This window comes from Cadophora gregata, assembly GCF_030347475.1.
Source record: "Cadophora gregata isolate MNR1 chromosome Unknown scaffold_18, whole genome shotgun sequence".
Taxonomy (NCBI): Eukaryota; Fungi; Ascomycota; class Leotiomycetes; order Helotiales; family Ploettnerulaceae; genus Cadophora; species Cadophora gregata.
This window is the reverse complement of record NW_026695941.1, coordinates 672,879-700,302: the sequence shown is the minus strand read 5'-3', so window position 1 is coordinate 700,302 and position 27,424 is coordinate 672,879. Positions and strand designations below refer to the sequence as shown.

At 45.8% G+C, this 27,424-nt stretch overlaps 10 protein-coding genes across 12 annotated transcripts; 8 read left to right on the top strand and 2 right to left on the bottom strand.

Annotated features, from left to right (window-relative positions):
- Positions 1-361: 361 nt before the first annotated feature.
- Positions 362-4,240, top strand: SMC6 (Structural maintenance of chromosomes protein 6; the record flags this gene model as incomplete). Its single annotated transcript, XM_058500118.1, has 6 exons — positions 362-448; positions 498-2,270; positions 2,371-2,454; positions 2,570-3,973; positions 4,025-4,125; positions 4,189-4,240. The coding sequence occupies 6 exons, from the start codon at positions 362-364 to the stop codon at positions 4,238-4,240; spliced, it is 3,501 nt and encodes a 1,166-aa protein (XP_058349953.1).
- Positions 4,241-4,449: 209 nt separating this feature from the next.
- On the bottom strand, positions 4,450-5,401 carry COQ9 (Ubiquinone biosynthesis protein coq9, mitochondrial; the record flags this gene model as incomplete). Its single annotated transcript, XM_058500117.1, has 2 exons — positions 4,450-4,782; positions 4,874-5,401. 2 exons carry the CDS (start codon positions 5,399-5,401, stop codon positions 4,450-4,452), a joined length of 861 nt encoding a protein of 286 aa, XP_058349952.1.
- A 326-nt stretch (positions 5,402-5,727) lies between these two features.
- ONS95_006647 (uncharacterized protein) lies at positions 5,728-8,548 on the top strand (the record flags this gene model as incomplete). The annotated part of the gene is made up of 2 exons (XM_058500116.1): positions 5,728-5,837; positions 5,956-8,548. The coding sequence occupies 2 exons, from the start codon at positions 5,728-5,730 to the stop codon at positions 8,546-8,548; spliced, it is 2,703 nt and encodes a 900-aa protein (XP_058349951.1).
- A 2,674-nt stretch (positions 8,549-11,222) lies between these two features.
- ONS95_006646 (uncharacterized protein) lies at positions 11,223-14,224 on the top strand. Of its 2 annotated transcripts, XM_058500114.1 has the most exons (5): positions 11,394-11,668; positions 11,727-11,794; positions 11,841-11,846; positions 11,899-12,158; positions 12,207-14,224. In XM_058500114.1, exons 1-5 carry the CDS (start codon positions 11,505-11,507, stop codon positions 13,875-13,877), a joined length of 2,169 nt encoding a protein of 722 aa, XP_058349949.1. In that variant the 5' UTR covers positions 11,394-11,504; the 3' UTR covers positions 13,878-14,224. The 2 variants fall into 2 exon arrangements, with proteins under 2 accessions (XP_058349950.1, XP_058349949.1); XM_058500115.1 differs by having other exon boundaries at positions 11,223-11,794; positions 11,841-14,224.
- A 1,038-nt stretch (positions 14,225-15,262) lies between these two features.
- Positions 15,263-16,143, top strand: ONS95_006645 (uncharacterized protein; the record flags this gene model as incomplete). Its single annotated transcript, XM_058500113.1, has 3 exons — positions 15,263-15,397; positions 15,450-16,020; positions 16,133-16,143. The coding sequence occupies 3 exons, from the start codon at positions 15,263-15,265 to the stop codon at positions 16,141-16,143; spliced, it is 717 nt and encodes a 238-aa protein (XP_058349948.1).
- Positions 16,144-19,085: 2,942 nt separating this feature from the next.
- Positions 19,086-19,433, top strand: ONS95_006644 (uncharacterized protein; the record flags this gene model as incomplete). Its single annotated transcript, XM_058500112.1, has 2 exons — positions 19,086-19,191; positions 19,255-19,433. The coding sequence occupies 2 exons, from the start codon at positions 19,086-19,088 to the stop codon at positions 19,431-19,433; spliced, it is 285 nt and encodes a 94-aa protein (XP_058349947.1).
- A 277-nt stretch (positions 19,434-19,710) lies between these two features.
- Positions 19,711-20,094, top strand: ONS95_006643 (uncharacterized protein; the record flags this gene model as incomplete). Its single annotated transcript, XM_058500111.1, has 1 exon — positions 19,711-20,094. The coding sequence occupies one exon, from the start codon at positions 19,711-19,713 to the stop codon at positions 20,092-20,094; it is 384 nt and encodes a 127-aa protein (XP_058349946.1).
- Positions 20,095-20,444: 350 nt separating this feature from the next.
- Positions 20,445-20,939, top strand: ONS95_006642 (uncharacterized protein; the record flags this gene model as incomplete). The annotated part of the gene is made up of 2 exons (XM_058500110.1): positions 20,445-20,668; positions 20,720-20,939. 2 exons carry the CDS (start codon positions 20,445-20,447, stop codon positions 20,937-20,939), a joined length of 444 nt encoding a protein of 147 aa, XP_058349945.1.
- A 2,414-nt stretch (positions 20,940-23,353) lies between these two features.
- Positions 23,354-25,110, top strand: ONS95_006641 (uncharacterized protein). The gene is made up of 4 exons (XM_058500109.1): positions 23,354-23,501; positions 23,584-23,858; positions 23,910-24,275; positions 24,341-25,110. The coding sequence occupies exons 2-4, from the start codon at positions 23,816-23,818 to the stop codon at positions 25,000-25,002; spliced, it is 1,071 nt and encodes a 356-aa protein (XP_058349944.1). The 5' UTR covers positions 23,354-23,501; positions 23,584-23,815; the 3' UTR covers positions 25,003-25,110.
- Positions 25,111-27,378, bottom strand: ONS95_006640 (uncharacterized protein). 2 transcript variants are annotated; one of them, XM_058500107.1, is made up of 4 exons: positions 26,595-27,378; positions 26,098-26,540; positions 25,938-26,048; positions 25,111-25,891 (listed from the first exon to the last, which is right to left on the bottom strand). In XM_058500107.1, exons 1-4 carry the CDS (start codon positions 26,754-26,756, stop codon positions 25,318-25,320), a joined length of 1,290 nt encoding a protein of 429 aa, XP_058349942.1. In that variant the 5' UTR covers positions 26,757-27,378; the 3' UTR covers positions 25,111-25,317. The 2 variants fall into 2 exon arrangements, with proteins under 2 accessions (XP_058349942.1, XP_058349943.1); XM_058500108.1 differs by having other exon boundaries at positions 26,098-27,378.
- Between the last annotated feature and the right edge of the window lie 46 nt (positions 27,379-27,424).

The following is a 27,424-nucleotide window of genomic DNA, read 5'->3' as shown; positions in this document are numbered from 1 at the left end:
ATGGAGCACGTGCTTTACCTTCAATCAATGTGGTAGGTATCCGTGAACCCAAAAAGCACAAGTTGCGTTACGTCGAGGTTTGACGGGTGAATGATCGAGTAGTTGTGGATCTCTGGAAACCATGGCGAAAGACTTGAGAGTTTGTTCACCTTGGATTCTCATCCCCAAAACAGTCGAGCGCGTCAAACCTTAATCAGGTGCAGTAGCGTGCTTTGTCGCGTCCGCCCAAGACTTGGACGTGTAGAACAGGCACCCACGGACAACTGTACAACACCTCGGAATCATTTATCTTATTCGCTGAGCCTCAACACGGGCTGGCCTCGAGAATAATCGGATCCAATTTCAATACCCAAGCGCCAATATGGCTCCGCAAAAGAGGGCTAGAACAGAAAATGATGAGGAGATCACATCAGTGGAAAGCGCCAGCTCCGCACTTCGACAAGATGGCGTGAGTTTGACCCTGAGAATACAATTATTGCTTGCTGAAATTTGCCCAGAGCAACAAGAAAGCACGTCTATCAAACACCTCGAAACCCCGGGATGCACCAAGCCGGAGTCCTTCTCCATCCTCGAGTGATGACGATTCCGACGACGAACTGCTCGCCGCCGACGATGCGCCAGCCCTTCCTGCCAGCACACAGTACGAAACCCAGCGGGATAATGGCTTCATACATCTCAATAACACCAAGGCGGATGACGCGAAGGAACGGAAGAGATTTATGGCTAAGAAAATGGGCACGAAGACAGGCGACAATCGTGCTGCCGACAACGCGATTATTCAGAAGATCACTTGCAGGAACTTCATGTGCCACGACAATCTCGTTGTTCCACTAGGACCTCTGATCAATTTCGTTGTCGGTATGAATGGCAGTGGAAAGAGTGCCGTCCTTACAGCCATCACGTTGTGCTTGGGGGGCAAGACCGCAGCAACCAATCGTGGAGCGAGTTTGAAGGCACTTATCAAGAGCGGCAGAGAGCAAGCTTCTTTGATCATCGAGCTGAAGAATGAAGGCATTGATGCATACCAACCGGATCTTTATGGGAAGAAGATCATTATTGAGCGTCATTTCTCAAGGTCTGGGAGCAGTAGCTTCAAGCTCAAGACCGAGCTGAATAAGCTCATCTCAACTAAGAAAGGAGATGTTGAGGATATCGTGGAATACTACCAACTCCAAGTCGACAATCCTATGAATGTGCTGACACAGGATGCTGCCAAGTCATTTATCACCGCTTCGACCCCGGCCATGAAATACAAATTCTTCGTGGAGGGTGTTCAGCTCGAGGCTCTCGACAGGGACTACAAGATAATCTCTGATACTTGTGATCAAATCGAGACTAGGCTACACGATTCGAAAGGAGACTTGAATGCCCTAAAAAAAAGAACCGATGCTGCTATTCAAAGAGCGGAAACTGTGCGCAAGTATGATGGTGTCAAAATCGAGCTGAAAAGACTTAGGAAGAAGCTCGCTTGGGTGCAAGTGGCTGAACAAGAGAAGATTTTGGCCGACCTTGACCAGAAAGTTGCCGATTCTCAGCAACAGATTGTCGATGCTCAGCGGAATGCCGAAGTCAGGGGAGCCGCCCTTGATGGGATTGATGAAGCCATACAACGTACCAAAGAGGTCGAGACACGTCTCGAAGAAGAGAGAGGGCCAGTGACGGAAGAAGAGGATGCTGCTCGCCACGCCCACGAGGAAGCTTCCAAAGAGGTCGCCAAATTCCACATCCAGCAAAAGAGCGTCGTTGCGGCTCTCAAGGACGCAAAGGACATGGTCAAGGGCATCAAGGCGGAAATCACGGCTGAGCAGGCCCGTCTGCATGCAGCTCATGGTGGAGCACAAGACAAGAAAATCGAGGAGCTTGCCGTTGCTCAGCAGGCCGCCGAAGATGCCAGAACGAATCTCTCACAAAATGAAGAGGACAAACCTAGACTGGAAGAACATCTTAAAGAAGCACAAGCTGAAATGTCGAAGCTAGAGTCACCTCTACGAGCTAAGACAGAGGAGTTGAAAAGCGCGAAAGCCCGACTAAGTTCTTTGGGCTCAAATCGTGGCGACCGCATGGCGGGATTTGATAAGAATATGCCCACCTTGTTGAGAGCAATTCAAGCAGACCGGGCTTTCCGCGAAAAGCCAATCGGTCCTCTGGGCCTACACATACAGCTTCTACAGCCGAAATGGAGCAATGTGATCGAATCGACGTTAGGCAATGCTCTGAATGGGTTCATTGTCACTTCTAAGGCAGACTCCTTGAGACTCAAAGACCATTTGGTAAGCTAAGTTCAAGGCGTGGTGGATCTAGCTCATTTCTCATGTTTATAAACCATAAACTTCTTCCTTGTGGCGTGAATACAGCTAACAACGGCTCCAGAAACGACAGAAAATGATGTTTTGTCCGGTCTCTATCGGCAATTTTCAACCCCTCGACACTACCAATCATGAGCCGGATCCTCAGGTATGTGCTTCCTTCCAAAAGACAACCCGTCTCTGCCGCAACATACATGCCGAGACGTTGGCAATTAAGTGGTTAAATGCCCCAGTACATAATCGCACTAACTATTCATCTCTAGTATGATACGATTCTCAGAGTTCTCAACATCAACAATGAGGCGGTCAAGCGACAACTAATCATTGGACATGCTATTGAACAAACGTTACTAGTGGCCAGTCGAACTGAGGCTATCAGGATCATGTATGAAGGCCCAAGACCACGGAATGTCAAAAACTGTTTTGCTATGCACGACAGCAGACCGGACTGGGGTCATAGGGTAGCTTTAGTTGGAGGTGGCGGTAGAGACATCAGTCCTGTTTATCCCCCGAGAGGAAGAGCACGCATGCAAACAGACACCGACAGCCAGATCAACCTCCAAAAGGAAACAGTACAATCCCTGGATGCAGAACTGAAGGCCCGTACTCAGGTGTATGAGCGGCAAAAAGGCGAGGTTAGCAAATGTAAGGACGCCATTCAGCAGAATAAGAGAGACAACCAGCAGCTCAAAGTCGCCAGCCAGAGAGCAGCACACAGAGTGGATAGCCTACAGAGCGAGATTGATAATTTGCAAGGGGACGATGGCAAGCTTGATGGACTTAAGCAGGACCTGGAACCGGCGGAAGAAGGTCTCAGATTGCAAGAGAAAAACTATGGCGACTCCGTGCTGGAGAAAAATAGCCTCAATGCAGCCGCAACCGAGAAGAAACGAGCGCTTGATGCCATCAAGGAGCGTCTCGTGGAATTTGATACCAAGATGCAGAAGATTCAGAACAAAATTAGGAATCAGGAGCAAGCTCGTAAGCTCGAGCTGACACAGAAAAACCGTGCTCTGGAAGAAGTCGAGATGTACCAAGAGAAGAAAGAGGAGGCGGAGCGAAGGGTTGCCACGCAGAATGAAACAGTGGCTGAGTTTACCAAAGATGCCATGAAGATTTGTGCGAGAGTTACACTCGAACCTGGTGACACCGAAACAGGCCTGGGGCGAATCTATGAGACGAAGAAGAAGCAGCTTGAGGATGCTAGAAGAAGACAAGGTGGGACTGATGAAGAGATTCAGCAAGAAGCAATTGATGCCAAGGCCATATTCTCCGCTGCTGTCTCCAACAGGAAGGAGCTTGAAGAGCTTTTGCAGCTTCTGAAGCAATCATTCATGCTTCGTCTTCAGCAGTACCGAGCATTCCAAAAGTGGATATCTGCTCGGTCTCGTATCAACTTCAGCTACTTGCTCAGTGAGAGAGCCTTCCGCGGAACTCTTGTTATCGATCATGCCAACAAGTTGCTTGATGTTGTAGTCCAGCCAGACGACACTAACAAGAGCTCCAAAGGACGGCAAACCAAAACACTCTCCGGCGGAGAGAAATCGTTCTCTTCTATTTGCCTTCTCCTATCCTTGTGGGAAGCGATGGGTGCACCTCTTAGATGCCTGGATGAATTTGATGTCTTCATGGATGATGTGAACAGAGACGTCAGCACAAGGATGATTGTAAGTACCTCTAAATTCCGTGAGCAATCCCCAGATGCTGATCTTGAATAGATATCGGCTGCCCGTAAATCAGTTGGCCGGCAATTCATCCTCATCACCCCAAAGGCCTTGGGAGCTGGAATGGATGCAGACGCTGACGTAAACATGATCAAGTGAGTTCGATTGGGTTTCTTGTTTACGGCCATGAAAGCAGGCAAATAGCTAATCCTATATAGGTTGACCGATCCTCGAGAAAAGCAGAAAAAGATAGATGAGATGCTTAGATGACTAGAGCTGGTTGCTTCTGTAAATAGAGTGTACTACAATAGTCCGAACCAATGGAGGGAGGGGGATCTACCTGGTTTGTCGCTGGGCGTTCAGGCATGGGGCAGGTCCTTTGAAAGGTGGAACCGGCGGCCACCTCTTCCGAAATTTATAGTGTACAAGGTTAGATGTATAATCATACATATTCTACAGTCCAGTCCTCTAATACCCTCTCATATTCTTACACCTTTACTCCTTAGCACATTCAAGCCAGCCTGTGCTGTAAACCCCATCCACTGCCCTACACTACCTGTAGCTTTTCCTATGATTTCTGCATCTGCAAACCGCCTGTCCAAAAACGTCCTCGTCTTCATAAAATCCGGACTCTTGTCCGTCGTCATAAACAGGTCCGTAGCAGCATATATCGTAGACAGTGAAGCCCTCTTCGTATACCAGCTCGAATTAACTGATTTGTCGCCTGCAATGAACCAGATCTCGTCTGCTAGGGAGGAGAGCTCGGAAATGGCGGTTGGGAGATTGGAAGGCTGCGCCATGAGTGCCAACGCCTGGTTTATGTCAAAGTTGATTCTGTTCGTGGTGGTTTCTGTTCAACCGCATCGATCGCACAGATACCGAGCCTGAGCGGTTGAAACATACCTCCTGCCACCTGTGTATAACCTTCCTATTTGCCATCAACCGCTCCCACGTTAATGCCTTGACCTTCCTCCCAACTCCCATCGGCCTCTCCTCTCCCTCCAGTTCGAATACATGCGTCCTGTCCGCCAGTCCCAATCTTTGCGTCACTAGATGGTAATGCACCAGACTGAACGCACCCTTGGGGAATAAGTTCGTCGAAGCATCGATGTAGCCAGCGTCTTTGGCGCCGAGCGCGAGTGTTGTGTGCGTGAAGCCATGGGTCGGGACATGCGGGAGTGAGGCTGAGAGAATGGATGTCTCAATTGGGGTAAAGGGTCCCGGGGGAGGTGGGTGGTCGTAGGAATGGTAGGTTCGCGGGGTGGAGTAGGAGAGTGAGGAGGAAATGTGCCGGCGCGGCCGTAGACGGACGAGGTTTCTGCTCGTTTTACTGGCCATTATTGTTGCGTTGCCAGCTGGTGTGGAGAGAGAATTGACTGTGAGGTCGTCGGTCGTCAAGGAGAGGGGTCTGGATGGTGGTGCATGGTGCATGGTGCAGGCAAGCATCTCGTTTGGGAGGTTTCAATACTTGGCAAGTCCAAGCATTTTCAGCCCGCCCTCGCTTCAGCACAGGTTGGTCAGTAATAGTCACCTACTCATTTCGTGGCGTTCTTTTTCTCCGGGGGTCTATTCCTGAGATTTTCTGAGAATGGATTGTTGAGAATTTTCGACTGCTCTGTAAAGTCTCTATATCTATGCAAGAGCACTGCTGTCAAGAGATACCTAGACCACACCTGGTCTGCTAAGGTTCCATTAATTATATGAGCTTGTTTACCTACACGAAGTCCCACCAGTCCCAGTCCCCGATTCTTGGCACCATGATGCATGGGACCTGGACCTCGAGTGTTGTCCCGGATGATCCACCGCCTGGCAACCCAAGCTCGATGCCAGGTTGGAATTCACAGTGGAGTTTGGAGCATCAGCAGTTGTAAGCCCCGAATTGATAATTGATACATGTCTTTGGCGAAAGGCTCGCAGATCACAGAAGCGAAGCCTACATACAGTACTGTACTGTACTGTACTTACTCTGACTCGGTCCGATTTAGTTACTATGTAAACACAAGCACAGGCGAGCGGAGATGGTACCTCCCAGCAGTCCCAACGCCTCCTCCGCAAAGTGTCCAGATCAAAGCAGAAGCAGAACCGCAAGCGCAAACGCCGTCTTCAGCTCCTGCCCAGAGGATCCAAAGAAAGGCTGTCGGCACCCACTCTAGATCTGTTCGTTCCAGTCGGGGCTCTCCTACAGCGGCTGCGCAGAATGTCCAGGCGAACACTTCCAGTGTTCGAGCGCCATTGCCGCAAGCCACCGATGGCTATCTTCCACCTCCAACGGTACCAGGACCGTATCAGTATCAGCATCAGCATCAGCATCAGGCTCCTCAGATAGCAAAGCCGCTGACTCCTGCGCACACGCCAACTCCGATTCCGATCCAGTATCACCAACAGCTTGACTTCAGTGGACATTTTGCGTCGCTTTCTTTGGAGCACAACCAAGCCGGTTTGGCGAATGCCCCAGGAGGATCGCCTGCTCTGTATCAACCACTCCAACAACTCCAGCCGTCTCAGACTACCCAGCCTCCATGGAGCACCAACGATACTCCGACGTCTCCCATGGTCAACCAGCCAAACGCCCACAACTTCTCGTCTCAGCCAGCGAACACCACCCATTTCCCTCCTCCACCAGCTGCTACACAGTACCAATCGATTACAACAACTCAGTCTCCAGAACAGCCAGCATTTCCTGACAATCGTCTGGCACCTCGAACCTCCCAGCCCAATGTTGCCAGCTCTCCGTTGCTTCCTCCTCAGCCAGTACTAAACCACCTTCCACCTCCGCCTCCGCCTCCGCCTAGAAACCCGGTGCCGTTCCAACAGGCAGCAGGTCAACACTATGCACCTTCTGAACATATCCCAGCCAATGTACTAGATTCAAGCTACCCTGCACAGCAGTCCACGACTTCTCCATCACCTGTAAGCTATGGAGAGAAACACAGCAGTCTTACGCCTCCTCTACCTTCTTCTGGAACACAGCAATGTGATTCGGCTGCAACACCTGGTGTTTATCAGCCTGTTCAGCAACAAGGCATAAGTGCTCAGTCAGTGGAGTCTTTCCAACAATATGCTCCTCCACCACCGCCTAGAAGCCTTCAGCAGGATAGACCTTACCAGCAGATGACTTCGCCTGTTCCTGGACAATATTCTTCTCCAAGTCATGATCCTCCTGCCTTTACTCAGTACTCGTTTCCGCCATCCCCTCCACCCAATGTCCAACAACTCAACCATGAACCCGAGGACTTGGCACAAGCATCACGAGCTGTTCATCAGCAGTATCCCTCCCCAACTCAGAACCAACCTGTTTCGTCCCAGCCAACTTCCGCCTCTACTCAAGGCACTGCCTTGCCCCCGCCATCTCGAAATCCTCCACCGCAACAGGCAAAGGAGAATCATGCAGATTCAGTACCAGGTCAATACACCGATTCCACAGGCCAGCTCGTTTATCAACAGCAAAATAACAGCACAAGCCCAACTCCGCCTGCCATCCGCAACTACCTAGGCACCCCGGTTTCAGCACGTATCCTCTACCAGCCACCTGCGCAAACTCTGCCTTCGCCCAGCCCACCTTCTTTACAACGGTATTCTTCCGCACCAGAGCCAGTTAATGTCCAACAAGCAAACCACGTTCCTCAACCTGGCTACGCCCTACCTCCAGAACCCGTCAAGAATCCATATGCACAGCAGGTTGCTCATGCAAACTCCTTCTTCGGGCCACCTCCTCGGCGTGTAAGGACGCAGAGTGATGCTGTTCCTCAACGTATGCCTGTGCTGCAATCTCGTTCCTATACCCGGGCTCAGCTTCAGGTTTCCACTAATCAGCAATTTCAAGGCAGATATCAAGCTCCTGGGCCAAACTCTGCCCGACCGCCGCAGCAACAGCAAGATCCAGGACAATCCCATAACCAGTACCAATCCCCGAACCAGACTCAATATTTGCAAACAGCACAGCTCCAACAACCTCAGAATCAATCTCAAATGCACCAAGTGAACTCACAAGCTCAGTACCAACCTCACTATCAAAGCCAAAACCAACCTCCTGTGGCACCCCAATCACCATTGCCTTCTCCCTCCAACCCTCTGCTGCCACCCCGTAAATCATCTAGTGGCATGATGGGCAGCATGGGAAGCATGGGCAAGAAAATCACCGGCTTCAGCAAAGCCGCCGCGGACAAAAGTAAGCGTTTGAGCGTCTCACAACCTGGTCTCATGAAATGGGGCACTAGAGCTGCAGTCGGAATCGTCGCTGTTGGAGCACTTGCTCTAGGCGTTGATGCTGTTAGTGACGGAAGTTTGTTTGATGCTGCGGGGGGTGGAGGTGGAGGTGGAGATTTTGGTGGGGGAGATGCGGCAGCTTTTGATAGTAGCACAGGTAGTGGTCTTGGAGGAGGGGATACGGGAGGATTTGAGAATGGTGGGTATGAGGGCGCAGAGAGTACTATAGATTCCCAGACTATGGTAGATGCTAATGCTGCTCAGCTGGCTATGGAACAGCATGGGCAGGAGAACTCCATGATGTTGTTGGATCCTGTGGGAACAGAGTATGAGGTTGTCACTACAGGTGCCGATCCCAGTGCTCTGATCTGAACAAAATACTATGGGAGAAGCAAGATATTTCAAGGAAAGCGCTGGATAATGTTTGATAACGATTGGCATCTATTTGATATGCTCGTTTGCCAATGCCACTTTTAGAGATTTAGTACAGAACCTGGATACTGCTCCAGCAAATGGTACTGCGCGACTTGAATTTATTTTGATCCAGAAGGCGACGATAACTTGATGATAGTAAAATTGCCTATAGATGGAGCTGTCATGACTTGATACCAGTCAAGCACGCGGCCAAGATTCGATCCCAAACTTAATGTTTTGTCAATATAATTTCAGCAAGATTTTCCTTGCTTTCGTGTTCTCACTTTTGCTCGACATTCTTTGTCTCTTTAATCTTCTCATCTGTGGAGGAGCAGGGTGGCTTTTATTTGACCTCGGGCAGATTGTCCAAATATTGAGACTGCCGTCCTGGGTTCAAATTAGCTCGCTTTTTGACTTTGCAAATTCATGTGATAGTGGGTCAACGTTGATTCAGCAAAGGTCGTAGTCACGTTGAAATATTTCGCTGTCTTTCGTACGTTTTTGAACGTACCATACTTAAGTAGGTCACTGGTTGGTATTCGTACTTCTTTATTCGTTGTTCGACGATTTGCGATCTACACCTTCTTCGGAATAGTCTGAAGGATAGTAGAGATATTCATAGAGCTCTCCTGTGAGGTATCTGTTCGAGGGTCAGGGATGCTACGTGAAGCTTACTTAGACTTCTTGGGACAACTTCTTCACAGACAGACTTCTCGAAATCCTAACCAACATCCGCAAGGAGTATAGCAGAAAAAAATAACATCCCTTCTGCGGAACGACCTATCGTTGTTTTACGCAGGACATCATGTCAGAGGTACACTTTACATTTTGCCGAAACGACATGCAAATAGGAGGTATAGAACCTTCCGGCAATCTTCGTGACGGATCAGAGAGACGCCACACCAAACCATAAGTAAATTTGCTTGATAAACCTTCCATCAGATGTTGCACGTCTCCCCAGCTTCCCAAGTTGAAATGAGACCAAGCACTGTTTCTGGCCACTTCATCGCAGCCAATCTGAGACTGAGCAATCGCGTAACAGCAATGTCATTCAAGACGTGTTCGCCATCCCGCTATCTTGGAAATAATTGATAAAACAAGTATTTACCTTGGTAGACCTAAGTTATATTGGTCTCAGGCGGTATCAGAACTTCCGAAGCCTGCAATTGCTGGATCATGGCACCAGGGCGAAGGCACGAGCGAGGACATCCTAGGGGATTGCCAGTGATGTGTCTTTAGAAAGCTATAGAGATTGAAATTATATGGAGTTGTTGAAGGAGCCGATAGAAAGAACACCGGCATGCTCCGCATTGTTCATGAATTCAATGTTCCTAGACTGCACTGCATTGTTTTGGAACAGCAACGACGCTAACGCACAAGCGAGGCTTGGCTTCTCAGCAAGCTCTTCGATTCATCATTGTGTATCTCGATTGATCAGATGCAGCAAAGTGGTCCAAACGCTCACTTGTCTTAAGCGTAAAGAATCATATCACAAGTCTTCGTACAGCTTTGTGAAAGAACTGCATAGCTCTGGAGTTACTTTGCCGTAAAGGTCTTGCTCATATCACCAATTAAAATTGTTGAGGGTCAGTTGTCGCTACTTGGTCGTATTGACGAAACCGAGAGTAGTCAAGAACAGGCTCTTTATCCAAAGGTTTTTTTTAAAATCATAGCCGATGAGGATCCATGCATAGTATCGATTGTTTCTGACGTAATTCAGCCTCTCGCCCGTGCAGTCCCTCATCTCCTTCACGTTTACAATCAAGGGGGAAGAAGGTGAGAATGTCGTTGCCAGTGCCATTCAAATCCTATATTGTTCATGAAAGCCCTATTGACCCCAATCATGCACCCCCCCACAAAAAAAGCTGCGATTTTCTACTTTGAAAAGCATTGTTGGCCGAGAGAGGGCAGAGCTTGTGGTCAATAAACCATTCGTCTGCTCAGAATCCGAGGTCTTCAGCTCAGACAGCCTATAGATCGCTGCTTATCTCCTTACCTCAGTCTCTTCTTTTCTCTCTTCCTCCTTCATCTCCTTTCATATAAGGTCTCTTTTGGGGTCTCCTAAGTAAATTCCACCCCCACCCACACCCCTCTTTTCTCTCCCCGCTCTGACTCTTCTTCCCATCTCTTTCCCATCTTCCGAGTATTCCGAAAATAGGCTACATAAAGGTCAGAGCTACCGAGAGCTTAATCTGTCTGCATTTTTACAGCAAAAATACTGCAGCTGTGGTCTGTATTTTGTCTTTAATTCTACTATTACTGAAAATGCAGAAAAAGTGTAGACAGAATACTGTCGTTGTCTGCACGAAAACTACGTGGGGTATGGGCTGGCTTGGCTATGCAAGAAAGTTTGCCGACTCTGTGCAACAACTCAGGGGAGACCATTGTATGACAGCATGGGGTTTCCGAAAAATTGTGATGGCGACCATGAAATGGGAAATGATGAAAGACAGGAGTGGGCAAGCTGAGAGTTTCCAGACGCGGCAAATGCTGCACGTTGCGTGCCGATCCATCCAGTTACTGCCTGCTCGAGTCAGCCCTTCAAACCCACGGAAGTGAATGCAGATATAAGCAACGGGCCCCACGCGGGGTTGACCTCTCAATTGAATTGATAGTACAGCAAATCGACAATGCCGATATCTCTGTGAACCCTTCCCGTTTTATTTACTATACCTCGCTTGGGAGTTGGCGTAGCGACTTTACAGTACCCCTGAAACGGACAGGGATGTGGAACCGCCTCGCAAGGCTGAGCAAATGTGGCGGCCAAGGCTACTGGTAGCCTTCTGTTTCATCTCAACGCACGTACTGGATAAAATTCTCTCTCTGCAATATGACACAAGACGTGACACAAGAAGTACAAATGTCAGCGCGCTCCTTGTCTCTACAGTCTCAATTCTCACCACAGCCATGAAAGATGCTCTCCAATACTGCACGAGAGCCAGAGGCTGCGTTCTCGACGCCGTTTTATACCGACAACAGCGACAGCCATATTCCGTTCCTGGCGATTGAGGGAAAGGACCCGGTACAGATGCTGGAATCCATCCACCCACAAGTTGGCAAGAATGCTGGGAGAGCTGCGTCAGTGGTAATCTATTTGAGAGTCTATCTAAACGATACTGATTTCTGGACGTGCCAGATGCTGGTCCTTCTGCTCTATGACAGCGGTATATACCACAAAGCGACTAATGGTGAAACACGGATACCGCAAGTCTTCCTTCCCTCTTCGAAGAGGTCTGCTAACATCTGCCAGATTACCGTACGCTCAAATGATCAAATGCCCCTCCTTCCAAATGGCTTACATGGAACAGCTCTTACAATTGCTTTCCGGTCTTTCGCCGCGATTCTCATTGTGTACGCCATTCTTCTTCGAACGAAATCAGAGTCGATCTTAATACGAGGTTCAAAGAGAAGGCTACAGGGCTTGAAACAACCAGATGGTGGCGATTTTCTGTTGAATAGCTACTGGGCTCCCATGATACCAGCGGCGTTGGTGGCTGCGGCTTCATTCCCTTTGTTGCTGGAAGGAGTCCTGCACATGCCCAGTTTGGCAGTTCTGCTTATGCTATTTGTAGGTGATGACGCTCCTCAATGCCCCAAAAAACGCTTATTGGTGTAGCCCGTCATCTATACTACAGAATCTCTCATTCTTTTCGTCTGTTGCTCTAAATCTCGATCACAGAAGCTCGTTTCATGGGAAGCTGTCGTCTCCACAGCAGCATCGAGTATCGTTCTATACAAAGAGTATCGACTGATGGTTCCTGGCCTCTTATTCGGCGTGGGAGGGATACTACTCCTAGGAGTCTCACGCGGACTATTCATATTAGGATCAGAAAGAGCTGGCTCTGATATTGCAGTACATGCAAAGTTAAAAGCATACCATGGTTTTGTTATCATGACTCTCACCTTTGGTCTTTTATTCAGTGGTATCACGGGGTACTACATTGAAAGCATCAGATCGACAAGATCTCTACGAATCGAGACTGTTGCATTGATGACTATCAATATCGTCTCGATCGTTGCGACTGCATTCTCCGGGACTTTTCTTATGGGATATTTCCCCATATCTTTTGAGGAGGGAACACTACAAGTCTCCCAGATACCCGTCTGTGGTGCAAATTTCCTAGCGCCTTTTGCAGCAAGTCTGCTACTTCTTCTGGCAACTATCAGTTCATTTCCAGTCTCTTTCATCTCTTTGTTTCAAATCGCAGCTTATTTCGTCGCATCTATCTGTTTGCTAGGAGCTGACCAAGCCCACCACTCTATTTTGATATGTATTGAGGGCGTTCAACAATGGGTAAACAATGTTCTTGGGAAGGGGAGGACGCACACAAGGAGATGCAGCCGAATCTTGACTGGATGCACATTATTCGTCCTTCTCGTATGCCTCAGCTCAACCATTTACTCATTTGCATACTCCGCAATCACGTCTCTTCCGCCAAGTGTACCGACAACCTTCGACACCGCATTCGTTCCTTCAAGTCGCTTCGAAATCGTCGTATCCATGTACAAGGAAGACCCCGCTTCAGTCCAAGCCATGCTCAAAGCGATCAAAAGCACGACTTTTCTCACCACGCTCCAACCCCGCGTCATCATCTATACCAAAGATCCAATGCAAGATCTCTACAAGCTGAAGGAAGCCACTGACGCAGACCTTGTTGAGCGTTTAGACAACCTCGGACGAGAGGGCGGGACGTATCTCTGGCACATCGTCAATAAATGGGATGAGCTCGCCGAACAAACCATGTTTATCCAAGCTCACGCGCACAATATGCGAGAACTCATTCCAAGAATCAACTCATATCTAACCAAAGAAACCGGAATGCTGAGTCTTGGCTTTACGGGTGTAACTTGCCCATGCAGCAATTGCACGGACAGATGGGGATGGGAAGACAAATGGGGCGTCATCCCAGCTCTTTATGAAAAGATCTACTCTCGTGCTTGCGAAGCTAAAGAACATGTTCTCCTCTCCTACAAAGGCCAATTTGTTGCCAGCGCGCGCCGTATTCGTGGGATAGACAGGAACATCTTCGGCGGACTTCTCACTGCGATCACAAGCAAAAAGGGCTGGAGTTATGACGCTTCGTCTCAGGACATCGCGGGCGCGTCTACCGACGAAGATAGCCCTAGCAATCCGTACTTTGGCTTCGCCATGGAAAGAGTTTGGGGTCTGGTAATGCAGTGCGGCACGAATGCTGGGGTGGCAGCTATGTGTCCGAGCTTGCTGAGTGGCATGGGAATGGGTGGCAACGTTGAAGATTGCCAGTGTTTGGACATGCTTGTCAATTAATTCCTCTGAGAGTGGGCTGACTACGTGAGATGTATTCTAAATGTCCCATCATACCAGAATTGCGACTGCTTGGACGTTCGTTCGTACCTTTGGGCAAAGTCTGGAAATACAGCGTCTCTTGTGGTCCCGGACTCATTCCCCACGAAGAATCCCATACTCTATATCAATCTGCTTCCGTGGCTACCTAACAACCCAGCTCTGCATGCTGCCTGCCTCACCTTCTTCTCAAGTAAGCAGAAAGAAATAAGTGTCTCAAAACTGCCAGCTGTCCACAGGCCACAGTCTATCTCGGTGGAATTGCTATGAATGATCATTAAGAAGCTTGTAAATATGAATACTTAGTGAAGAAAGAAAACATCGAGAGTTTGCTTGGATCTGGTGCCTTTCTGATTATTTACAGCCTGGGCATTGGACTTTCGAGATGGTGGTAGATGGTAATGTAGCAGGCTCTCAAGCTGCTATTTAGATTTTGTTATACCGTAAAACAGTCTTGATACGCAATCGTCTCAAACATGTATTACACGAGTCCTGAGCACGGGAATGTGAAGTGATCTGACCAGCTTGTTTCGGCTTACCACTAGAGAGCAACATGTTTTCCTTTCCATGGTCTCGTAGCATACCTCGAAATGGAGGCTGATGCTGTTGAAATACAGAGAAATATCAAGCACGAGACAGCCGTGTCTACCTTTTCTGTGACCAGATACAGGGGGTATTCTAATACATATCATCTGTTGTGAGAGCAAGGAGCGCTTCACGTGACAATGTTCTGCCTTCACCAACCTTGAAGGTAAAATTGGCCAGCTAGGAGGATGATTTCAGTGAAAGACCAAAGGCTGTCTAAGTTACATTACAAATTGCTAATTTGAATAAAACTACTTAGTAGCCCACCCGCGATTCAGAATATCTGACAGCAAAACATCCGTCACCTCCTTTCCTATGTACCTCGCTTAGAAGCTTGACACTAACATAATCCATTTCTGGTACCTAGAATCTGGCGCAGAACTAGCCCTGACCTATGACTTCTGAAAAGCAAGTATAAGCCCTCATTCACATCAAATAATGCTTCTAGTCCATTAGTGATCTGTTTTGGACTATATCTTGTGTTGTGATTGGCTGTCCTTCTCCTGGGGCCGCGGACTAACAACTATTCAAAATTGGTTCTAGCTGGCTGCTATTGTCGACTATCCTGTTGCAGTCGAGATGAAAATTCTCTCCCACAAGACAATTTCCTTCCGGTTTCTATTTTACTTCAATTCTCAGAAAGCACAACAAATGCAAACCACAACCCTCCAATAGCATTCTATTTCGGCTCAAAATCATATCCAGAAGTCTGAAGCATCAGCAAATATCAAATACCAAGTATCAAGTTTAAGCCAACTTCAGACATGTGGAAACTTAAACGCCCGAGATCCAATAGTGACGATGCAATGGACATCGACAGGGATGGCTCAGTACCTATCGTCTTGAAGAAGGTTCGCTTTGGTCCTTCTAGTACAGTTCCATGTAACCGACCGTCCTCAGTAAGTTGTATGAATTGGTTTTCATAGACAGAGTACAAATTAACAACCCTAGAAACTTCTGACCTTTACAGTAAAGGAGAATTATGACAGCTTTGACGGCAGCATGTCTTCCTCCATCTCTCCGCCAAAGCTACGCCGCCAAATACAACAGCTTAGGCACCGAAAAGTCAAGGGTAGCTCGCCGCTCAAAGAGTTCATGAGCTCGCCATCTCCTGAGCCTGAATCATCATTACATGATGTAGACATGGATAAAACCTTGGACTTACACATCGAAGAGACATCCTCCTCGGATAAGGAGAGTCTCTCTCGGAGATCAATGCTAGTATCACCACCAATACCACCAATACCGCCTTCCTTGTCATTTGATTCGGCAACCATTCCCAGAAACAAATTCTCCTTCCTAGTCTCCGGTTACGAACGCATTGCAAGTACAGCAAAATCCCAAGCCCTTCATCTCCTACACCCAGAAATGGCTTGGATGCAGAGCCTCGTGCCTGTTGAGAACCAGATCTTTAATCAGATCAATCGTGGGAGAGCCCAACCTCTTGAACTTGAAGTTAGAGAGTTTGGTAGTTTTACGGAGGAGGAGAGGGGAGTTGCTAAGAGGAGGTTTGGTGTGCATGGTAGGTTTACGATGGTGTATACAAAGTCTAGAGAGGATAGGGTGGTTGCGATCAGAGTGGCCGATCAGCCAATCAGTCAGCCATCAGCTGAGCAACTTGCTGAGCTGACTAGCTTACGTATAAATCACAGCTTAATAGCTTTAACTAAAGAGCTTAAAAGCTGCTTAAAAGCTGATTCTAAAAATAGACGTATACTAAAAATCCCTCCTAAAATCAACTGTATTAAATGCCGCTATAAGCTCTACTATCTCCCTTCTTTGCTAGTTTTTTAAGCACTCTTAATACTATAGTAATTAACCTAATAACCTTAAACTATGTAGTGTAGTTTATATAAAATAAGATAAGAAAACACGCTTATACTCAGAGCTTATAGTAAGTATACACAAAAAATTAAAGGCTATCTTAGTAAGCTATAGCTACTAGACCTGCTTTAAACACTAATACTTTAAAAGAGGCTAATCTATTAAAGGCTCTTTAAGATATAAGGCTAATTAGTCTTTCCGGCTTAAAAGTCGTAAAGTTCTTACTATAAAGGTTATACTAGTAAAAGGAGGTGCTAGCCTCTCTAATTAACTAGTTTTATATAGCTTTAGAAGCTCTAGCTCTAGAGTTCTTTCCTCTACTTGTATAATAGCTTCTCCTTTATATTCTATCTCCTAAAGCTTCTGTAAAGACGCCTTTCCTTTCCTTATATATTATACGTTATCTCTAGTCTATTATTAGTTGAAATACTGCTATTTCTAGCGAGGGTAAAGAACTAAAGCTACTATCTATATAAGAGAGATATCGGTTTTACTATAAAACTCCTTTGTCTTATTTCAAGTAAGTATAATCGACTCTTATATATCTTAGTAGCTGTTAAATCGACCTGCTTTCGCGCTAGCTTCTAGAACCTTAAAGTAAGAGAGTAGAGCTTTAAAAAGAGGTAATAACTCCTAGAGAGCTCTGTGAGATAATAACGTAAAGTTAAATTGATTAGGGTTGCCTTTAAGGTCTTTAGTAAGACAGAAAAAAGGTTCTAAATACTCTGCTATTAGCTAAAGAGTCTCCTATTTGTTGTTATTAAGATAATCTTCTTAAAACACCTCTTAATTAAGAGTATCTTTAAAAACCCTTAATTTAATAGCGTAAGTATTAAGAGCCTCGTAAAGAGCTAGAGCGTGTATAATTATTAAATATAAGGAATTCTAGCGTATACTACTGTCCAAAACAACTTTCCATCTCTTTCCAGCGGCCTCACCTTAATTAAACTCATCTTATAAGCTATTAAAGGCTACACCACGCTTTCTAGAGGCTATAATATATACTACTAAGTTATAAAGCTTTCTAAGCTCTCCGCGAGACCTTTAAAGTTATCTCCTTTCTTTAAGACTAGCTCTCTTAAATTCAGCCTTAAAAGATAACATATCTTAACTAAATAAGTATTATTTAGTAATAAGATTAAATATATAGCCTATATAATAAAACCAGCGTTATTTTAAGTTAAAATTAAGTGATTTTAAAAGCTCTAAGAGTGTAGTATTATTATTTAACGCGTTGTTAAGGATAAACTAACTAAGGTTATATTCGTTGATTCTAAATTGTTAAAAGAGAGAGAGAATAGCAAAAGCTTAGTCTATACTCAATTAGTAAAGAGAAGAGGCTAGAAAAGAACTAGCTTACTAACACTAGTTTTTCTATAGCCTAAAAGCTCTGGCAGGCTAGCTAGTACTATAATTATTTCTCTTTTTTTGTTTATATAATATAAAATAACTATAACTACGTTAATCTTATCCTAAAGTGATCTCTAGCTATTAAAAGATATAGAGACTTTCAATTAAGCTTCTACAACGTCTTATATAATCTATAGCTTAAAGTACTTAAATCTTTAAGTTACCTAGATCTCTAAAGTTAAATAAAAAGTAGGTAACGTATTAAGAGCTTAAATATTCGCAATTTTAATAATTCAACGAAAGTGTTTAAAGGAAGCTTTACGGTATTTGATATCGTCTATTACTACCTACTTAATAAAGGCATTCCTAAATTCTAGCTCTTAAAAAAGTATAATATACTCGTAACTATCTCCCATAGGACTAGAGGCTTATATAGGTTAAATTACAGTTAAAGGAAGCTTTCTGATATCTCTATCTTAGTCTAATTAATACTCTAGAGCTATATAACATATTATATTCTTAAAAGAGTTACTATTAAAGACTATAGTCTTGTTTTTAGCAAATTAAGGATCGTAGTAACTTAACTTTATTAGTATTTAAAGTACAGATAAAAGAAGTAGCTTATATAGTTTACACGCCTAAAAAGAGTATTTCTTACTTTTCCTAGGTTATACTAGAGTGTAGCTAACTTTCCAGAGCCATGATCGATTTAAAATACTTATTATAAGTATAAAAATAAAGCCTTAAGGTAAAAGTGACACGTTTACTAGCCTATTATTAAACAACAGTTCTCTAAAGGAATATAAAGAGTAGTCTGCTTTTAAATTATCTCTTAATAGCTTAAAAGGGTTATAGTTATTATTATATACTACCTTAGGTTATCGACAGCAGTCTTTAATTATAAATAAAAGCTAAGTTATATTTACTAAAGGTTCTTTACTTACACTTATTATATAAGTAAAAGGATCGATTAAAGCACTTGTAATACTTGCAGATAGAGATTTAGAAGCCTCTAAGGCTATATTCTTAATATTAAAAGGCGTAATCGATTAAGATATGTTTACAGCGTTAATTCAGATAAAATTAAAGAGTTACTATATAATATAGATAACCTTAAGATAAGCTTTGATTATTTTACTGTGCTAGACTACCTAATCTAGCTAATTAGAAATAGTTTTCCTGCTCTAAGACTTCTATTTTTAGTAAGTATAGTATTAAATCGCTATACTAAGTGCTTAGAACCTCACTTTAAAATCGTTAAAACTATAAAGACTAGCTTATAAGCTAGCTTATAAGCTAGCTATATTCTAGCTGACTGGCTTACAAATATATTCAAGCTAACTAGCTGACGTTTTTTTCCCAGCTGACTGATTAGCTTAAAAGCCGGCTGACTGATCGGCCACTCTGGTTGCGATGAGCAACTTGATTAGGGAGGAGTTGTATTTTGGAGCCCCGGATTTGAGGGTACAGATATTTAGGCAGGATGGAGATGATGTAGAGACGAGTAATGTCTTGGAGAGTAAGTTTCTTTGATCTGCAGGCATGAAATTGTCTATAGAAGTTTGACTAACAGCGTCTTCAGCTATCAAAGAAGAATCGCAACCACCATTCTCTGACGCGACAGCCGAAGACCCGGTAACACCACTGTCTTTCTTCGATGTTGCACTTCCAATACGCTTTAGACAGTTTGAAGTCAAGATTGGAGGATTGGAGGACCCCCTCTCTCATGATATGAGAAGAATGGATATTGGTGATGAATAGGAAGATGTTGAATTGGTGTAAGAAGTTTCGCTTTCCTAGATATGAGAGGTAGATAGGTCGAGCAGTTCGGCTATATTCACACTGACCGCTCCTTCCGTGTTGTTCACCAACTTTAGGTATGTTGTACTACAACTGTATTGCACCCAGTCGTTCCTTCCTCAATTGCCATGCAGCAAAAGAGTAGGACTCTCATCGGTGCCTAGCTCACGATTTCCTGACTGGGCCAACTCTTGTTTCTCCATACCCAGCAGCAACAACAACCCCCAGCCAAAAGAAGATGGAAGAAATGGAGTACGAATTCGCAGAAGGAACAAGCGCTCGGCAGCCAGCCCAAGGTGCATCACCCTTCAATATACAATTGTGCAGTCTCTTTCTCCACTCAGATGTCAGCAAGGAAGTACCTCCAGGGTGCGAACTCCGGCACCGAATAACCGCCCAAGACGAAGACGTATACTCAGGGAAAGAAGAGGGCGAGATCAGCGCCAACGATGGAGACTCTAGAGCGGGTGATTGGGAACCAAATATGGAATATGGCGATACGGTTTTGCTGGACAACAATAACTACAGGTATTCATGGGAGGTTTCAAATGAGACAAGCACCTCTGTTCAGTTCAAACGCCAAGGGGACTTCTCAAATAATGGACTTCGGGCTGAGAGTTGAGGTAGAACTTGTTCAACAGCAACCTCGCCAGCTTACACTGCCTAAACTGATGTACGCCAAATTAGGTGGTGAGAAGCGTGTCAAGACCCTCAAGGAGAATGGAAAATTTGCCGGGGCGATCAAGACTCCAGGATCCTGGAACCTGAGCGATGTTTCAAATTGTAAGGGATTCTCGGAAGTGATTGACCGGAGTACTACTATCTCCATGATCAGAATTGCTGAAGAACTGTCGGACCCTGACCACAATTGGTGACACAATTTTTCCCCAAAGTACCTGCAAACGGAATTGGTGAAATACGGGTTCAAGTTCCAGAATCTCCAAACCAAAGGACGCCCTTCGTACAAAACGCATGAGCCGGGCCGAATTCAAGGCGAACCTTGATGCGGCTTGGGCTCGATTGGGCAAACCGAACTTCGTCATCTTCCAATTGCCCCAAAAAGATGCCAATATTTACTCGGATCGAAAATGGTGGGCAGACTGTGATCAAGGAGTTGCCAATATCTGTACTACTTTCCAGAAGCTGGATCGAATCAAGGAGAATAGAGTTGACACCAACTTCTTGGGAAACATGGCGTAAATCTATTATCAACCATAGTGACCATCCAAATCGTTGACACTAATTAGGTTGAAAATTAATGTTAAGCTCAGAGGAACGAATCACAGGTTGCAATGCGGTTCTGGACTGTTCATAAATACCATGGTTGTTGGTGCAGATGTCACACATCCTGGAAGAGCTTCTGCAGACACGTGCCCATCCTTGGCTGGAGTTGTGGCCACCAGCGATGTCGATTGCGTACATTACCTAGCATCCGCACGACTTCAGATAAACAGAACCGAGGCATGATCATCAATATACAACGAATAGTAGTGGGGAAAATTTGGGCTAATGCAAAGAAAAGTATCTTGAAGACCTTGAAAAGATGATGTGTGAGCGACTTACTGCATACCGGGTTGCAAATAAGAGATATTTCGACCACATCCTGTTCTATCGAGACGGAGTAAGCGAGAGCCAATTTGGAATGTGCCAGGTTGAAAAGATCCCTCAGGTTATCACAGCGATCAAGAGAATGCCAATCTGCACAGACACCAAGGCGTCTTGTAAGGCTGAGCTCACTTTCTTGGTTGTCGGGAAACGTCATCACACAAGATTCTATCCAGGTAATAATAAGGATGGCAGAGGTTTTGATCCAGGTCTCGTTATTGACACAACGATTGTCAGCCCCAAGCAGTTCAACTTTTACCTACAAAGCCATGATAGTCTACTCGGCACTGCAAAATCTGGGCACTACGTCATTGTCAAAAATAAGTCTTGATACTCTGGGGATAAGCTTCAAGAAATCGTAAGCTGTTAATGTCTAACCCTCCCCGGTCTGCGCTAACGAATTCAGACCAATAATCTCTGCTCGCTGGGCCCTCGTGCGACAAATACACTCTCTGTTTGTACGCCAGCTCGCTATGCATATTTTTTATGTAACGGCTTGCGATGCTACATGAAGCCAGTCCTTGAAGATAACATCGATGTCCCTGAGGGTGACGTTCTCAAAGGCTACAGTATGCGCAGAACACCGAGGTGTGGGGAGACCGCAGTAATACAGAGAACAGAAATCCTTGGCACGATAATGTCAAAGACATCATGTTCTACATCTGAAAGCTGGCTAGGATTTGGTACTCAGTGGATTTTCTGCCTATTCGAGTGGAGCTCTGTTTACTCTCATTCCTTCAATTTTCTCTATACATGTCTCTGCGTGGTGTTTCCGTTACAGGTGACCACCATCTTGTTGTTTATTTTCTAGTTGAAAACATTTGAAAGGCTGTTGAAGATGATGTTTTCTGAAGAGAGCCGTGGGATACGCTGTATTTTGTACTTCCGTTTTTGTGTATTTGAGGTTTCCCTGGGTTGCATGTCGGAAGTTTTTGATTTCTTGGACGTTCTAACGACCTGATGATTGTGCTTTGGTATCAAGATTGTGTTGAATGATATTTGTAAATTTACGTGCCAAGCAGATTGCTCATCGAACTGCGCTGAATAAGTTTGACTCCCCCACTGTCTCGCTTGATTAATCAAAACAAACCCCTTGTTTAAGCGACGTGGGTAGGCCGCACCTGATTGGCTCGGAGTAAAGTGAAATTGAGCTTCGCAAAATTTGAGAGGCAGCCTGGCAGCCCAGGATCCGGTGCATTTAGCAAGTTAAATAAAGCAAATACTCATCTCGTTCTTAGCCTGTAGCTTAGTCCTCGAGGGATAATTGTGGACCGATGATGCCACCGACTATCCCTTCGTAAGTGATGAAGACCTCGTTTTCCTAGTTGATTGCATCTGTATAATGGCAAGGGAAATGTATCTCACCATAACTCTGACAATCGATTTCTTAGCGCAGCGTACAGTGCTCGCAGCGACCATCGTGAGTACATAGAAAGTTAGTGGGAGAGATAGGTAGTCAAGGCAGTATCCCATGAAGCGGGTCCAAGTGTTTGAGTGTTCATTTGAGCGAATCGTGACTTGGCCCAAAAGCTGGATAAGAGAGCTCTTACCCGCCTGCAAGCCATACATCGCAGTACTTGCATCAAAACTTGAAATCAGACGACCATCTGAGAAGCAGAGGACGAGAGAGGTGCGTATTCTGCGCATCGCGTGTGGAATTTGGAAACCTTTCTTGATCCTATTCTAGCATACATTTCACTCGATGGTGATAATCTACACCTTGAGCGGCGAACGTGCTTCTTCCACCAGGCGAGCCGAGCTGAGCGTAATTGGCGCACTTTCCCTCCGAGGAACTAGAAAATATGGTTTATGGCTTCCCGTTCATGTAAGTGGATTCCACGTTCGGTGTCTTTGAGGCTGCGAATCTCAATATCGCTGGCAGATCCGGGAGAGCAGTAACAGCCAAAAGAGCAAGATCAAAAGAGACACACGTCATTCTCTTTTTATATATAGAACACTAATTAAACCTATACCACGGCTAACAGAGCCTGGCCCGGTACAGTAAAGAGTAGCGATCAAGACCGATCCCACAAGCAAAGGAAAAGTATACCCACTTCTTCTGTGATCCACTTCCACAGGTTCAAAAGTTCAAAAATATTGCAACTGCCGTGAATCGAACACGAACCTCCACCTTGCTTGACATGAATCTGGAAGGGTGGAATCCTGAGGAGGAATTAGATGACGCTTGGGATGAGAGACTCGCGGAAGTACGAACCTAACCATTGGCTGGGAAATATGTTAGTTGGATCATTGTGACAGAATCGACGAATACTTACACCACAGAAGCTAGCTTGATTTGGACGACATGCCGCTATTTGGTTATGTGTACGAGCTAAGGATGTTGAAAATTTTGCTTCCTTTCTACCCCGCCAAGTGCCCCTCCTTCACCCCACTCCTCACATGAAGCAACAGCATCTTACCTAGGTATTTATGCCCAGGAATCCGGTTTCACCATGGCTGCACACGAACCTATTCCTATACCCAGGCTGAACTGACGGAATGACAGTCTCTTCCTTTCCACAGCTTAGTAAATTAAGACTAAGCCGAACAAAAATGTGAGCATTCAAGCCAGTCACATGACTTGGCTTTGACCCGACATTAGCCTGAATACATCTTGGAAGCTCCTTCTATTTTTCTAGTTCGTTAAGAAGCTTTACTTGGATGTTGACTTGCGAGGATAATCAGCTTGAACGGAAGAGCCGGGCTTCACTGCGCACCTTTCGAATCCGGAAGCAGACATGGCATCCAGTCCCAAACGAACACTCCAATGGGGAATTCTCGGTTTGTAGATGCATGCCTCTTTAGGTCAAAACTAAAGCTAATATTTGTCAGGAACTGGATGGGTCTCAACAAACTTCGTGAAAGACCTCGTTCTCTCACGTCGTTCGGCCCCGGTTGCGCACCTCATCACCGCACTCGGCACATCGTCAGAAGCGAAGGGCAGCGAGTTCGTCAACACGATCTTCACTTCCAACCAATCCAGACCCACCATTTACACAGATTACAAATCTGTGTACGCTGACCCTAATGTTGATATTGTGTACATCGGCACCCCTCATGTCTTCCACAAAGAGTCGTGCTTGGCTGCTATTGCGGCTGGAAAACATGTGCTGTGTGAGAAACCAATGGCGATTAACGAGAGAGAGGTGAACGAGATGATAGATGCAGCGAACGAGAAGGGCGTGTTCCTGATGGAAGGTATGTCCGCTGCCACCCATCCATTGCGACCTGCTTTACTAGAGAGTGGCACTGATGTTTGTCAGCCGTTTGGACTCGCTTCTTCCCTTTGGTCCTTGAACTACATCGCCTTCTCCACAAACAAAAAGTGATTGGGGATATTTCGCGGATGTTCTGTGATTTCGCCCTTGATATCAATATTGCCTCCTTACCACCAACCCACCGCTTGAAGAACCTCGAGCTTGGTGGAGGAGCACTTCTTGATCTTGGTGTCTACCCTCTCATGTTCAGCAGCGTCGTACTTGATGAGCATGTAGGGTCCAAAGCTTCTGATGCTGAGATCACTAGCAGTCTGCTTGTGGTGGATGGAGTTGACTATGATGATGTCTTGGTGTTGAAATATCCTGAGAATGGAAGAATGGGGGTCTTGACTGCTTCTATGAGGGGCAAGAGCGGAGAGAACTTCCTCCGGATCGAGGGTAGCGGGGGCACAATTGTTGTGTCGGGACCGGCGGCTTCTGTACCCAAGAAAATAACGATCTTTGCCAAAGGAGAAAAGGAAAAGGTTATGGAATTTGAACATGAGGGAATGGGATTCTACTTCGAGGCAGACGCAGTTGCGGAGGATATTCTGTCTGGGATGAAGGAGAATATAATTATGCCTCTGGCAGAGAGTTTGAGAATGATTCGGATCATGGATGAGGTTCGGAAGGTTGGTGGGGTTGTCTATACGCAAGACAGCATGTAGACATAGTGTAGAATAATCCAACAGTATGAAAGACCTATTTTAAAGAGGCTCATCGCAGGGCACCCAGCTTCTCAGAAGCTGCTTCTGTTGCGTATTCAAGGATTGTTGTAGGCTTCTGCAGAGAAGTAAACAAATAATTCAGTGGGGAAATGAATGATAGCATTGCAGGTTTTCGAGGTTTTCGAACATGACTTTCTTTGGTTGGTCAGTGCCCCATTTTTCTCGAATAGAACAATGCCATACGGTATGAGAGCGTTGTTAAGACTTCTACACAATGTTTCTCATCGGTATTGTATATGTGTCCTCCCCCATATCTCAAAAGATATCAAGAGGGAATAACTCCGCAATTCTCGCATACCCCTTCCCATTCGGATGCAAATAATCACCACCTTGTAATGCATCGGCCAACTGACTCGGATACGTCTCGTTCCTCAACCACTCATCAAAATCTAACACCTCATCAAAGGTTCTGCTCTTCCGAATCCACTCATTAACCCTCTGTCTCGTCTTCTCCCTCTCTGGGTCACTGTACCCTTGTACCGTGACGTTATAGCCTGGAGCGCTGAACGGAGTAATCGTTGCGGCGAAGACAGGAATGTCGAATGTCTTGATGCGAATAGCGATCTGAATGAACGCTGCGATGAGTCGATCCCCGATAGCTTTTTGTGCTGCGGCGTCTGTGGCACCTGTTCCGATATCATTTACGCCTTCGAATATCATGGCGTATTCGATTCCGGAGTGGGAGAGAACATCCCGATCGATTCGGGAGAGGGCATTCGGACCAAGACCGTCGTATAAGATTCGGTTCCCACCTGCGGCTTGGTTGAGCACCGCAATGTCTGAAGTCGAGTGGCGAGTCTGCATTTTTCGGAGGACCAAGTCAGGCCAACTACAATCCGTCAGAATGAATTTCTCATCTAGACTGAGATACGAACCGATTATTCTGATTGTTGTCACTTCCGCGGCCATCTGTGATGCTGTCACCAACAATCACAAATGCACGCGTGCTCTTCGGCACATATACTTCAACAGCACTCACAAAATACCTATCTACACATCAGCATGTCCTAATTCTTTCCAGCTCAAAGTTCTCACCAATGAGCTACATTAGCCGAGCTGGAATCCGTGATATCCGTCGCCGAAACCTGATTCCCAGTACTCATCCAGCTGACTATGCGACTTCCTGGATGAGACGTAATCGCATTCGCAGAGCTCCTTTGTCCATCCGCCAGATATATCGTTACGGTTAACATGGTCTGCGGCTCGACCTTGAAATCAATCGGATCTGAGACGACCAAGGCTCCATTGGGAATCGTGTAATTGGTTCTGCCCGAAAAGGTGACAGCTTTCAAGGTATTTGGTTGAATGGCTGCAACACCTGCAGAGCCATTGAAAGGGAGAGCGACGGTCACGGCTGTAATGGGGAGGTCGCTTACGCCGAAAGCGTTCGAGATACGGATTCGAATGGAGGGACCGCCAATGGACATGTGTAGTGTTTGGCGAATTGTTGAGTTCACGAAAACTGCTCCCGTTTGGTTCTATGGTGGTTCAGCAGGCATCGGTGACATTTAATATAGGTCTAGATAACTTACGAATGGCGCGGGAGGCAAATTTGCAGGCTCGGTGAGCTGCGGCATGCTAACCCAAGTGTCGACCCAATGATTGCTATCATGTCTCCTATGAATCGAGGCCTTCGACCGCTCAACATGAACAGTAAGAACAGCAAAATAAAAGAGTTGCTTAAACAACATCATGTGCAAAGTTAACCAATGACACAGAAATCAGCAAGCAAGACGTTTGAAATGATCCGGATTCTGGAGCCACGCAGCTTTATATACATTCCCAATCCTACCCCGCTGGACTATAAATCCCGTGCCAGTACTATGAAAGAGGACTGGGTGCAATTAGGAACTACCAGTTCCGGAACATCTCAGCCTGTTATCCTCGACGCAGGTACGAAACTCTATTCCCAATCTATCCAAACTCCGGGTGGTATCCTTTTGTCCGTCATAATGATCTACATCGGTCTTTGACGGAAGCAGCAATCTGCTCTTGATGCAAGTAGTGTTCCGAAGGCATGAATACTCATGCTCGCATGGTCGACCGGACATTCGGTTGCCAGCTGGCAGATCTGTCCGGAATGAGTGAAAAAATATCTTGGAAGTGGAGTGGAAGAATAATTTATCCATGAGCGTTTGAGGTGGGGTAAATAAGCTTTTCGGCGAGGGGTACCGAGCTTGTCGAGGATGGCGCTTGTTCCTGCATATAGGCTGAATTAGCAGATATTGATTGGCGACCAGTCATTGAACCTCAATCACGATACAGTGACGTGATGCCCTATTTCATCCTTCGACAAAGGTTCATTTTACTGTGATATTATCGCTGAGAAAGCATACCTAATGATAGTTAAATATCAAACTAA